The sequence below is a fragment of the Lethenteron reissneri genome, chromosome 1 (assembly GCF_015708825.2).
Source record: "Lethenteron reissneri isolate LAM-NWPU_2019-01 chromosome 1, ASM1570882v1, whole genome shotgun sequence".
NCBI classification, from domain to species: domain Eukaryota; kingdom Metazoa; phylum Chordata; class Hyperoartia; order Petromyzontiformes; family Petromyzontidae; genus Lethenteron; species Lethenteron reissneri.
In genome coordinates, this window is record NC_083779.1 from 6,710,674 (window position 1) to 6,723,590 (window position 12,917).

Below are 12,917 nucleotides of genomic sequence, written 5' to 3' on the forward strand. Positions count from 1 at the left end.
TACGTGGATGATATTGATGCATCTTCTTGGTTCTTTCGGTGAAGTCACGTGGAAGGGAAATAATAAAAAAAAATTAACCCGTAAAAACTAAGTTTTTCACTATAAATCCTTTATATGCCCACATTGGTCTTTGAAACGGGCGGCTAGAGTCTTCTCGTCCTCTGGCTTGAGATGGCTGCCACCTATGGGTCAGATGATTGTCTGCCACCATTAAGCAATTGGTAAATAAATATAAAATAATTCCCCTAAACCAGGGGTCGGCAACCAAAATAACAAGAAGAGCCATTTCTTTCCAATTCGGTACAAAATTCAGTATTTCAAGAGCCGCAATGCATCTATGTACATACGTACATATCGTCAAGAAGCAGCCCGTAAAGAGCCGCATGCGGCTCCGGAGCCGTAGGTTGCCGACCCCTGCCCTAAACAGTGTAAAATTTGGAGAGAAAAAAATTCACGAAAATAAAATGTCACGCACAACGAGTCTGTGTGCAAAATGTCAGCTCGATTGGATCACGGGAAGTGGGTTAAAAAAACGACCGAAAGATTTGCACGGTCGTAAGCAAGCAAGCACGCAAGCGAACTTAATATAAAGGATTTAATAAGAATACATTTACATAATAAAATATTTTTTATTTAATAAAATAATTTTTATTTTATTATTTCCCTTCTACGTGACTTTACCGAAAGAACCAAGAAGATGAATCCCTGCAGTCACGAAAGCTTTAAATCGATATTGATGCAGTTTATATTTTAGTTTTTTACGTGGTGGTTTGGCTGCAGCAGCTCCTTACTATTGAAATTTCCCTCCCTTTATTACTGCTAATTATACTTCCTCCTTTTATTACTGCTAATCCTACATAATACACGAGCATAATATGACTTTGAGACCCCCCCCACCACCACCTAAACATTCCACAAGTAGTGACTAATCCCATATATGCATTTACCATAAATATGCTAAATTCCTTTGTTGATATTTAAATTCCTTTGTCAAGGCGCTCTCCTCCTCCTACCCAGCTTAAATATACGCTGCCAAGCTTGGTGGTGTTCATTGGGACGCTGTCTTTCCAACAGCCCTGTTCTTCACCTGAGGACGGCTGCTTGCGTTGTGGCCGAAACGTCGTGAGAATTGTATTTAATGTTTTATTTTTATTATTTTATTATTTCCCTTCTACGTGACTTTACCGAAAGAACCAAGAAGAGGTACGTAGAGTAATGGCGAGAATCGATTAATTCCGATTTACGTCGGACTCTGCAGTTGCGTAATCGGCCGGTCGCTTCGATCTCCAGACGCGGCAGCTGAAACAATGACACAAGTTTCCTAGACCCCACCACACCGCAACGGCCTCTATCTCTCCTCCCTCCCTCCCTCCCTCCCTCCCTCCCTCCCTCCCTCCCTCCCTCCCTCCCTCCCTCCCTCCCTCCCTCCCTCCCTCCCTCCCTCCCTCCCTCCCTCCCTCCCTCCCTCCCTCCCTCCCTCCCCTCCCTCCTGTTGTATGTGTCGGATTATGAAATTTTGATGAAAATAATAAAAATTAATAATTTTCCGAAAAATGCGCAAATCGCATTAATTATGATAATGTGTGTATTAATACGCATAAATTATGATAATGCGTGTGATTATATGCATAAATTATGATAATCGTAGTAATTTATGCGGAGGCTTGCGATTATGTTAATGTGTGCAGTTATGATAATTTGCTTAGTTTCGTTTATCCAGAGTTATCAATCAGGATAACACGATTATCATAGATTCATTTACCGATTATCCTAGTGTGTGTTATAATATTTTAGGTCTCCATTTTCATATCTCATCGCAGGATACAGCTCTTATGAATAAGATGGTTTTGCATGGACTTGGAAAGAACACTCAATATGCTTCTGTGATAACAATTTTATTCTAACAAGCACGTGACATTCTATCATGCAGGTTAAACATGCGTCAATAATTCATGGGCAAGATTATGCAATTAACTAAATTGAATGACTAAAAATACTTCTTCATTGGCGAAATTATGCAGTTAACGAAAATGACTAAAACATTTCTTATTCATGCAACTCGACGGCAGCAACTGCTTTGCACGATCAGTTGATATTGAACGCACCACCTCGAAATGGCAACCCTTTTGAAACGCAAAGATCACTTTTTGAAAGTCTTATTCGTGTGCGTGCTGTGTGTGCGTTGTCCCCTCGTAATATTAATTGTGTCGTTAGCTTGTGTGGTGTGGGAGGATACGAACAGCTCCTGCTGCTCCCTCGCTCGGCGTGTCGCTCGGCTTTTGCTCTCTCTCTCTCTCTCCACTGCTGGATTGAGCGGCGTTGGCACGATGTTCCTTAAAGAAACTTGCTTGCTTGGCGCTTGATGGTTCCGGGGCTTGGTGCTGCTCGTGCGCTCTCTCTTTCTACTGCTAGATGACGAGTTGGCACGATGCTGTCCTTGAAGATGCTCGGTCGCTCGTGTCGCTCGGTGTCGCTCGGTGGCGCAAGGTGTCGCTCGTTGTCGCTCGTTCAGCGATCTCCGCCTTTCCTGCGGGTTGTTCGCTGGTCGTCACTCTGACGAGGAGCGATGCTTCGTTCGTGGCAGGGTGGACGTTGGCGTCTTTGTTGGCTTCACTCGCAGCTCTGCGACTCAGAGTAGCGATTCTTCTCAGGTGGTGCAGACCTCGGCTTTTAGCTACGCGTCGCTACTCCGCAAACCTCGTCATTCTGAATGACAGGAGCTTCTTCGTTGGCGGCGACAAGGAGAGATGGAGCCACAGCCCTGGAGATCTGTGATGGGGGCCAGAGCCCCTGTCGATCTGTGGTGGAGCCGAAGATGGGCTCGTAGCCCGGATGATATGTGTGTTGGAGCCGAAGCCCGGACGATATGTGATGGGGGCCAGAGCCCCTGTCGATCTCTGTGATGGGGGCCAGAGCCCCTGACGATCTGTGATGGAGGCCAGAGCCCCTGTCGATCTGAGTTGTATGGATTTTCCTTCGGTTTATATCGGAAAATTCCACTCGGCTTCCCGAGTTGTTCAAAAGCTGTGTCATAAAACCTTCCTGTGGGGGTGGACCATCTGCGTCCGTGTGTGTGTCCGTCCGTGTGTTTCGCGTGCGTGTTTGTCCGTGTTGTGGGGAGACAAAGGCGGTTGTTTCCACGGTGGGAGCACCCGGCGCATGCGCTTATTTATTCGAAGACGTGTTAATTTCCTTTGAGCCATTGCCCCCTTTATGGGTGTCATTTCCTAGCTTGGTGCCTGTGTGTGGAGATCCTCTCGGAAAGACAAAGGCGGCCGTGTTGCTCGCTTCCCATGGGTGTTGTGTTTGGTTAATTTTGAGAGCCTTCTCCGCCCTTGATTCCTCTTCTACTTTAATTCCGTACTTATTATTTGACTTCTTGTGATTATTTAATCTGATATCCCGGCTTATCTTTGTTCAGAATATAATTATCTCTTACTCCATGGTGCCTGGTTCTGTGGTTTTTTTTTTAACAAAACGATGTCCTGCTGACCCCCCCCCCCCCGCCTGCAATTCCCCCCCTCCCTTGTTCCTCTTGTGTGAATTTAGGGGAGTTTTTATTACCTTATTGCCCCCCCTTTCATGTCCTCTCTCCTTTGAAATGAGGTATGCGCGCATCTGTGGAAGTGTGGGGGCCTCTGTGGAAGTGTGGGGGCGTGTTCGTTCCCACGTGGCCGCGTCTATTAAAAAAAACGATATTATCTATGTTGGCAGAATAATTCTTAAAAAAAATTAATATTAAAAAAAAATAAAAAGGGGGCATATACACAACAGTCCGCCCTTTTGAAAATTATCAGGGGTCGATTTGGCCACTGGCGAATTTTCAAACAAAGTAATGCCCCCTTTTTATGTCATGCATCCCATCAGCCGCCCTTACTCTCGGCGGTTATTTCTTACGACGCGCGTGCACGTATTACAATCTTAACCTGGTTACATCTGAAATAAGCAAAGAAAATAACAACATGTTAACATTGATATTGCGTTACATCGGTTCTCATACATCATAACTCCGGCGAATATTCATTTTTGTTTTTGTTAAATCCTGGTTACATTTGAATTAAGCAAAGAAAATAACACACGTTAACATCGATATTGCGTTACATCGGTTCTCATACATCATAACTCTGACGAACATTCATTTTTGTTTTTGTTAAATCCTGGGAAACGCTAGGTAGCGGTTTCGAACGCATTTATGCGTTACCTTCCTCATGTTGCCTGGTTTACCACTTATCACTTTGATAATTTGATCACGGTTTTCGGGTTCGTTTTTGTAGTTTCCTCTCTCACTCTCTCGCGTCGTGGGAGTGTGTGGTGAAAAATTGTGCTGCACGTAACCAGAATTCGCGCACACGACCCACTTTGACACTTGGTTCGTGGCATTCGCTCTCTCTGCGATTACATGCACATTTGCCGAGTCAGTGTGTCGATTTAATTCTGTCCTTCGTAATGTTGCCCTCTTTGTTTTTACGAGTGTGTTGGATTTCAACACCATTCCCGATACGTCATGGACATTCGTCTCCATTTTAGCACTCCGATCCACATAATTTTTGGTTTCCCTTGGATATTTTCCATTCAAAGGCTCACGCCTGCGCTCCTCAGGGCGTGTCTCTGTGTTCTCTCTTTGTCTCTGCTGTCTGCTATCCACCGTCCGATCACTCTTCCATTCAGCCCTGTCACTTGCAGCCTGCTCAGGGTTTAACACCTCGGCGGGTGGGGCGCGTGTTGGCCGCTCGCTCGCACTCACTGTGGATGGTTCATCACGTATTTGGACCGCATTCTGTGTTATTCCTCTATTCCCTCCTGGTATAGCCGGTGGAGGAATTGGTCGGAATTGGATCGATTGTGTTTGACCTCCCATCCTGCGATTCTCCTGAATGTTCGCATCCATACCTCCGCGGTCTGTGTAACACCTTCCCGCTAGGTGGTTATCTTCCCATCTGTGTGCGTAATTTGAACCTTGCGTGTGTCGTGGGATGGGGTGTTGATATGGTTCTGCTCTGAACCTCTCCCTCCTGCGATTCTCGTACATTTTTAGCCCAGTATTTCTCCCATTTGGGTGCCAAATTTTTCCTGGATTGTTACCTCGCCATCTTTGTGGGTAATTTTGATCTTGTGTGTGTCGTGGCATGGGGTGTTGGTATGGTTCTATTCTGAACCTCCCCCTCCTGCGATTCTCCTGAATGTTCGGCTTTGTGCCGCTCTCATTCTCGTGCCAACCTCTCTCTGGGTTATTTTGCCATGTGTGCGTGCGTTTCTGCTCCGTCTTGCATTGTGGGACTGCTCGGTGATTTTTATTCCTCTCTGAGAGGCTGGGTTCCTCATCCCTCTCCCTGTGTTCTGGATCCGAATTATGATTCTTAGCTCTGTATAACCATGCCATGTACGCCTTGCTCTCTATGCGGCGTAAGGATGCGGTTTCTGGATTCAAAACCATTCTCACCCTTTCTGTAATCTCTGGGCTCAAGGATTCAAAAAACATAATTTTGAACATTTTATCTCCTTCGTGGTATTGATTCACATCGCCTGCGTAATACGCTCTTTTAAATTGGACGAGGTAGTCACGTGGATCTTGGTCCATGCCCTGGGTCATCGATTTTACAGCATAAAACCCCTCAGTGAGTGTCGAATATTCTCCAAACTTCCGAATCACTGCCAGGCTCAGTTGTTTAAAATCATTTCTAACCTTGTGTGGCAGTGACTTTACCCATGGAATGGATTCTTTATGTAAGGTCCGTTTCAACAAACTCGCTTTTTCATCCCGTCTCCTCAGCCCTCTAATCATTGCCTCCTCTTCTACGGTCGCGATATGTGTGTGGATATCCATAGTCTTATTGTGGGGGTCAAAATCGGGAATTCTGACTAGAGCCTTGTCCATCAATTTAAGGGTTTTACTGGTGAATAGGTATTCCGAAAGTTGATTGCCGACAGCGTCATCATCAAACAAGTTATCATCAGGCAATCTGTCACTTTGGTCTGTGCTGTGTCGCTTGTGTTTAAGTGGTGTGCATTTTCTGTGTGCGCGCCCAGTGCCGTGTCGCTCGTGTTGCCATTTCCCTTCAGTTTTTGCCTCTGCCCTTAGTGTACCATGTCCTGGCGATTTTACTTTAACATTTTTCCTCCCTCTATCTGTGAAGTTGTCAGTCTCACATGTTTTTGTTTGCATATGTATCTCTCCATCCCTTCTCTCGAATTGTGAGGGTTTCCCTTTGTCAATGATTTTTTGTTCGATATCCATAATTTTTGTGCGATCAATCCCTGGACTCTGTCCACGTACCCAAGAGTGTGATTTAATGTCACTTCCATATTTATTCTGTGGATCCACGTCTGTGAGTTTCGCTGGTGTCGCGAGCACTGATTTCTCTCCCGTTTCCTTTCCAAATTTTCCCTCATTCCACAATCCCTGTCTGTATGCCTGTGTGAGAAGGAATGAGTCCTGTCCTGCCTTCTCTGCAGTTTTTGCATCGTGTTCGCCTTCGTTACATTTTATCCAGTCAATTAGTTTCCCCCGAGGTGTGTTCGTGTTATCGATACAGCTCCCTTCCCATATGTCTCTCTGACTGTACTGCTTTGTAACAGATTGGTCGGTACGTTTAAATACGAGCTCCCCGTATCCCGTAACCCATTCAAAAATTATTCTTAATCCCAGCATCTCAAGGTGTGGCGGGAGTTACTTTGACATTCCCTTTCAGAGTGCATATAAAACAATTATCTCACAGAGTGTAGTCAATTCGACTCGAGCTATCTGTTATTTTCCGATTCAGAGTGCGTACCTCTAACACCATTTATCACAGGATGCAATTGGTTTGATACGATATTATCTTAATTCCACTGTCTCTGTTTTAACCTGCTATTCTGGGTTTTAACCTTAGAGGGCGTTTTTTGTTTTCCGCCCGTTCACAATTACCATGCAATGTTCGATCCTGATATTCTGGTTAACACGAAGTGATTCATTCCATCATCCATGCAAAACACTGTCTGTGAGAGATCCCGGACGACGCCACCCATTATGTTGTATGTGTCGGATTATGAAATTTTGATGAAAATAATAAAAATTAATAATTTTCCGAAAAATGCGCAAATCGCATTAATTATGATAATGTGTGTATTAATACGCATAAATTATGATAATGCGTGTGATTATATGCATAAATTATGATAATCGTAGTAATTTATGCGGAGGCTTGCGATTATGTTAATGTGTGCAGTTATGATAATTTGCTTAGTTTCGTTTATCCAGAGTTATCAATCAGGATAACACGATTATCATAGATTCATTTACCGATTATCCTAGTGTGTGTTATAATATTTTAGGTCTCCATTTTCATATCTCATCGCAGGATACAGCTCTTATGAATAAGATGGTTTTGCATGGACTTGGAAAGAACACTCAATATGCTTCTGTGATAACAATTTTATTCTAACAAGCACGTGACATTCTATCATGCAGGTTAAACATGCGTCAATAATTCATGGGCAAGATTATGCAATTAACTAAATAGAATGACTAAAAATACTTCTTCATTGGCGAAATTATGCAGTTAACGAAAATGACTAAAACATTTCTTATTCATGCAACTCGACGGCAGCAACTGCTTTGCACGATCAGTTGATATTGAACGCACCACCTCGAAATGGCAACCCTTTTGAAACGCAAAGATCACTTTTTGAAAGTCTTATTCGTGTGCGTGCTGTGTGTGCGTTGTCCCCTCGTAATATTAATTGTGTCGTTAGCTTGTGTGGTGTGGGAGGATACGAACAGCTCCTGCTGCTCCCTCGCTCGGCGTGTCGCTCGGCTTTTGCTCTCTCTCTCTCTCTCCACTGCTGGATTGAGCGGCGTTGGCACGATGTTCCTTAAAGAAACTTGCTTGCTTGGCGCTTGATGGTTCCGGGGCTTGGTGCTGCTCGTGCGCTCTCTCTTTCTACTGCTAGATGACGAGTTGGCACGATGCTGTCCTTGAAGATGCTCGGTCGCTCGTGTCGCTCGGTGTCGCTCGGTGGCGCAAGGTGTCGCTCGTTGTCGCTCGTTCAGCGATCTCCGCCTTTCCTGCGGGTTGTTCGCTGGTCGTCACTCTGACGAGGAGCGATGCTTCGTTCGTGGCAGGGTGGACGTTGGCGTCTTTGTTGGCTTCACTCGCAGCTCTGCGACTCAGAGTAGCGATTCTTCTCAGGTGGTGCAGACCTCGGCTTTTAGCTACGCGTCGCTACTCCGCAAACCTCGTCATTCTGAATGACAGGAGCTTCTTCGTTGGCGGCGACAAGGAGAGATGGAGCCACAGCCCTGGAGATCTGTGATGGGGGCCAGAGCCCCTGTCGATCTGTGGTGGAGCCGAAGATGGGCTCGTAGCCCGGATGATATGTGTGTTGGAGCCGAAGCCCGGACGATATGTGATGGGGGCCAGAGCCCCTGTCGATCTCTGTGATGGGGGCCAGAGCCCCTGACGATCTGTGATGGAGGCCAGAGCCCCTGTCGATCTGAGTTGTATGGATTTTCCTTCGGTTTATATCGGAAAATTCCACTCGGCTTCCCGAGTTGTTCAAAAGCTGTGTCATAAAACCTTCCTGTGGGGGTGGACCATCTGCGTCCGTGTGTGTGTCCGTCCGTGTGTTTCGCGTGCGTGTTTGTCCGTGTTGTGGGGAGACAAAGGCGGTTGTTTCCACGGTGGGAGCACCCGGCGCATGCGCTTATTTATTCGAAGACGTGTTAATTTCCTTTGAGCCATTGCCCCCTTTATGGGTGTCATTTCCTAGCTTGGTGCCTGTGTGTGGAGATCCTCTCGGAAAGACAAAGGCGGCCGTGTTGCTCGCTTCCCATGGGTGTTGTGTTTGGTTAATTTTGAGAGCCTTCTCCGCCCTTGATTCCTCTTCTACTTTAATTCCGTACTTATTATTTGACTTCTTGTGATTATTTAATCTGATATCCCGGCTTATCTTTGTTCAGAATATAATTATCTCTTACTCCATGGTGCCTGGTTCTGTGGTTTTTTTTTTAACAAAACGATGTCCTGCTGACCCCCCCCCCCCCCCGCCTGCAATTCCCCCCCTCCCTTGTTCCTCTTGTGTGAATTTAGGGGAGTTTTTATTACCTTATTGCCCCCCCTTTCATGTCCTCTCTCCTTTGAAATGAGGTATGCGCGCATCTGTGGAAGTGTGGGGGCCTCTGTGGAAGTGTGGGGGCGTGTTCGTTCCCACGTGGCCGCGTCTATTAAAAAAAACGATATTATCTATGTTGGCAGAATAATTCTTAAAAAAAATTAATATTAAAAAAAAATAAAAAGGGGGCATATACACAACACTCCCCTCCCTCCTTTTTTTTCAAAGCGTTTATTTAACAATGTTTGGCATTCAATACAAAAAAGTCGTGTTCCGTGTAGAAAACTTGCACAAGTACACCATTACACTCCAACACTAAAACGTAATTAAATGAAATATTGCAAAGTTAAACCATACATTTTTCAGTGTGAACAATTGTAAAAAAATCCAAATGTAATTGTTGCGGTATTGACTGAATCACAAACGCCTGTGTGTTTTCATAATTTGCACACAAGGTGTACAATTAACACTTATTTATGTAAAGGTTACACATTTACGAGTGTACCAACTCTTTCCATTTCACTTGAAAATGGGGCATACTGCATCAAACTGGGGTATGTTTTCATCAGCAGCGTTTAGGAACTAGTTCTGGATACAGCAGTCTTAAATGGTTTTGTGAGACTTCTCCAGGCAACGGTGAATCTCATATTAATATATGTCACCTCAGACAAATGCAAATTAAAGTCTGGCGAACGCAAGCATCCTGCGTGTGTATAGCTCGCACAGTGCTGCTTCTTCCGCGATAGCCTTGTGCCACGAGAATGGACGCGAACACCACATGCACTGAATGTACAATACCAAGGGGTTAGTGCAGCGTTCCCTACTCCTGTGCCTTTGGTCATAAAAATAAAATCAACAAACTTATCGAAATTTGGCGCATATACACACAAATTACATAGGATCTGGTTGTTGTACATTAGGTCTACTCAGATTCTATTGGCCCCTGTGATATAAAATACTCCACTAATAAGACATTTATGGTTACAATGTTAGAAAATGATTGCATTGTTTACCTCCTCCGAGCGCGCAATCAGAGACAATGCCCATGCTGAATTTCTATGGATCAGTCGTCAAGCTGCACGAACACCCATCCATATAGGTGACAAAACCCCTACCTGTAACAATACATTAGGGACATTACATTCTTGGTTCTCAGCTACACTCAAAAGATACCAATTACAACAGGAGACAACCCGTAGCTCAAACTTGGGTTTAATAATTGGGTATGCCCTTGAGAATTGAATTATCATTCAAGAATGTTGGCATCTAGGATCCCATCTTATGACTGGTTGGTTTAGATGCCTTTACTTTGAGTAAGTCCAGGCAAAGGCGGTAACTCCAGCCTTCCCCTGGGTACTCAGACATGGCAGGGCTGAGACAGTACATGTGATAAACACGGTCGCAGTCATTGCAAAACAGCAGCTGGTCGTCATTCTCATATGCGCCGCAAATGTTGCAGCACTTGCATTCAATGCACTGCCAACGGTAAGTCTTGATGGCGGTGCTCATGTTTGAAGTGTACTCCAAACAGAACGGGTGTGCAGAAATTCCACAATCGGAGCAGGAAACCAATTCTTCCGGTTGTCCCGTCTCCTTGTTCTCCAAATCGCAGTAGTTGCTAGGGTTTGCCAGCCCATCAGGACCTTTTTTGGCTTTGAGGTCCTCCGAGCGGCGCGTGACAGGTGTAGCGGGCCACGAGTCCTTGTCCTCGCCCTCCTCATCCACTAAGCGGCTGTGCGTGTAATGACAGTCCGGCCCAGGGCGGTTCTTGTACCGCTTCCTGCAAAGGTCGCATGCAAACGGCTTGCCTTTATCCTCCTGTGCTGCTGCTTCATTCTTCTTCCTGGTCCCCGCTGCTGCCTTGCCGGGGTCCTGTGTGGGCTCCTCCGTGCTCTTGGCTGCTCGCGTTTCCTGGGAGCCCTCGGCCCCCTCGCTGGGCACGTCGTCGAGGTCTGAAGTGCGACCCTCTTCATTTGTGTCCTTCGCCACTTCGCAGATTGCGGTTTCCCTCACTTCCATCTCAGGCTCCTGATTTTCATCAGGCGTCCTGCGCTTGAGCTTGGTTCTTGCACGGGGCTTCTTCCCTCTGCGTGTCCCACTTCTAGGGGCATCTGGGATGGTGAAGACCTCGTCCTTGCCACCAGTGCTCTCCGCATCTCCCTCAGGCGTCGGTGCGATGTCCGACTCCAACTCTGGGAGATCTTTAAAGGGACTGACCTCATCCCCACTGGTCTCCGGAGATAATGAAGCCGAGTCCTCCGTAAATTTCCTCTTCAGAGGTCCGGCTGCCGATGACGGCTGGGTGGCTGGCTGAGCCTCGGTCTCCATGGCAGTAGCTGGGGTTGGAGCAGGGTCTACCACCACCTCGTGTGATCTCCGTGGTGAGGGACCCTCTCCTGAGTCACTTGTTGGGTGTGCCTCTTTATCACCCTTTTCCACCGTTGTCTCGCTGGTAGATTGGGCATTTGCTGTCATCGGGCAGTGTTTTTAACATGCCCCTCTGCTTTGCATAGGTTGCATTTTAGCACGTCCTTGCAGTAAAACAGCCTATGGGCCCTTCCTCCATTCATGACCACAAAGGAGCCCTCTTCAAGCTGCCCATTGGGCACCAGCATGTAGACCTGCCTTCTAAAAGACAAGACATGCCTCAAGGCAGGATTTTTGAGGCCCAGAGGCACACGCTGAAGGTTGGAAGTCAGCGTGCCCAACTTAGCCAGGTGATCTTGGATGTCTTTATCGGGAATGTAGGGGGGGACGTTGGATACGATCACGCGTACCGATGGTGATGACATTGGCTCAAGGTAAGGTGCCAATCGCCAACCGTCAGCCCCTTCTCCATGGCGGCATTTGCCACCTTTTCAGACTCCATGAAGAAAACCACTCTTCCGCTCACCTTGGAGGCGTACCTTATCGAGCCCCCTGGCACGATGGCGCGCAGCGCATCCACGTAAACTTCAATTGGAACATCGTGAGAAGCCGGGCAGCGGATCCCAGCCTCCCGTGGAGGCTCCGGGTGCTGCTGCAGGGCGCCTTGCAGACCCCAGAGACGGGCCTTGCGTAGGTGCGGTAGCTTTCGCGTACGTTGTTGTGGGTCGGGTGGACATCTTCACGTGTGTGAGATGTCACACACAACTACGAGAGCAAACCTCTCTACTTTCTAAAGTCAGGAAAAAATTTACCAAAAAAAACAAGAAACGTAAAAAAATTGTATATAAAGATGGTCAAATCTGTGTTATGACCACCTTCTGCTAATTATTGTTACTTCTGCCCACCCAAAGCTCCCCTGGAGAGAGTACAATTATTTTAAGTCCTTGGTTTTTCTTTTCTTACAAGAGGGAAAAAAAAAGTAGGAAAAAAGCACACCAATAAAAATAAAATAATGTAAACACGCTCACAGCACAAAACAAGAGGGGATTCTAAAGGGGATGTCTGCCCTGCACCCACACCGGCCGGTGTGGTACAGTGCGAACACGGGTGTGAAACACGTGAGAGCACACCAGACAAAGGAACGAAAAAAGACACGAAAACCACGAAAAGAATCACAAAACTCAAAGATTACTAAAGGAACTCAAGATCGAAAAGAAAGCAAAGAAAAGCGTGATTATGAAGTCAACTATCAACATAAAATTGGAGGATTGTGCGGAGAAAACAAACACACCTTTACAAAGCAGTGAGCGCAGCCGCGCACTGAACAGTGAAAACAACACCAAAGAACAAAAAAAGAAAGAGAAAGGAAGTCTAAATTAACAAACAAACTGATCACAAATGTGAATAAAGCAAGACACTTACTGTTGGTGAAAAGAAATCCCGAAAAAAGGGTGAGAAAA

General features: G+C 46.1%; 1 protein-coding gene across 1 annotated transcript; it reads right to left on the reverse strand.

Annotated features, from left to right (window-relative positions):
* Nucleotides 1–9,310: 9,310 nt before the first annotated feature.
* Nucleotides 9,311–11,848, reverse strand: LOC133351751 (zinc finger protein ubi-d4 B-like). Its single transcript, XM_061567268.1, has one exon. It carries the CDS (start codon nucleotides 11,563–11,565, stop codon nucleotides 10,357–10,359), a length of 1,209 nt encoding a protein of 402 aa, XP_061423252.1. The 5' UTR covers nucleotides 11,566–11,848; the 3' UTR covers nucleotides 9,311–10,356.
* Between the last annotated feature and the right edge of the window lie 1,069 nt (nucleotides 11,849–12,917).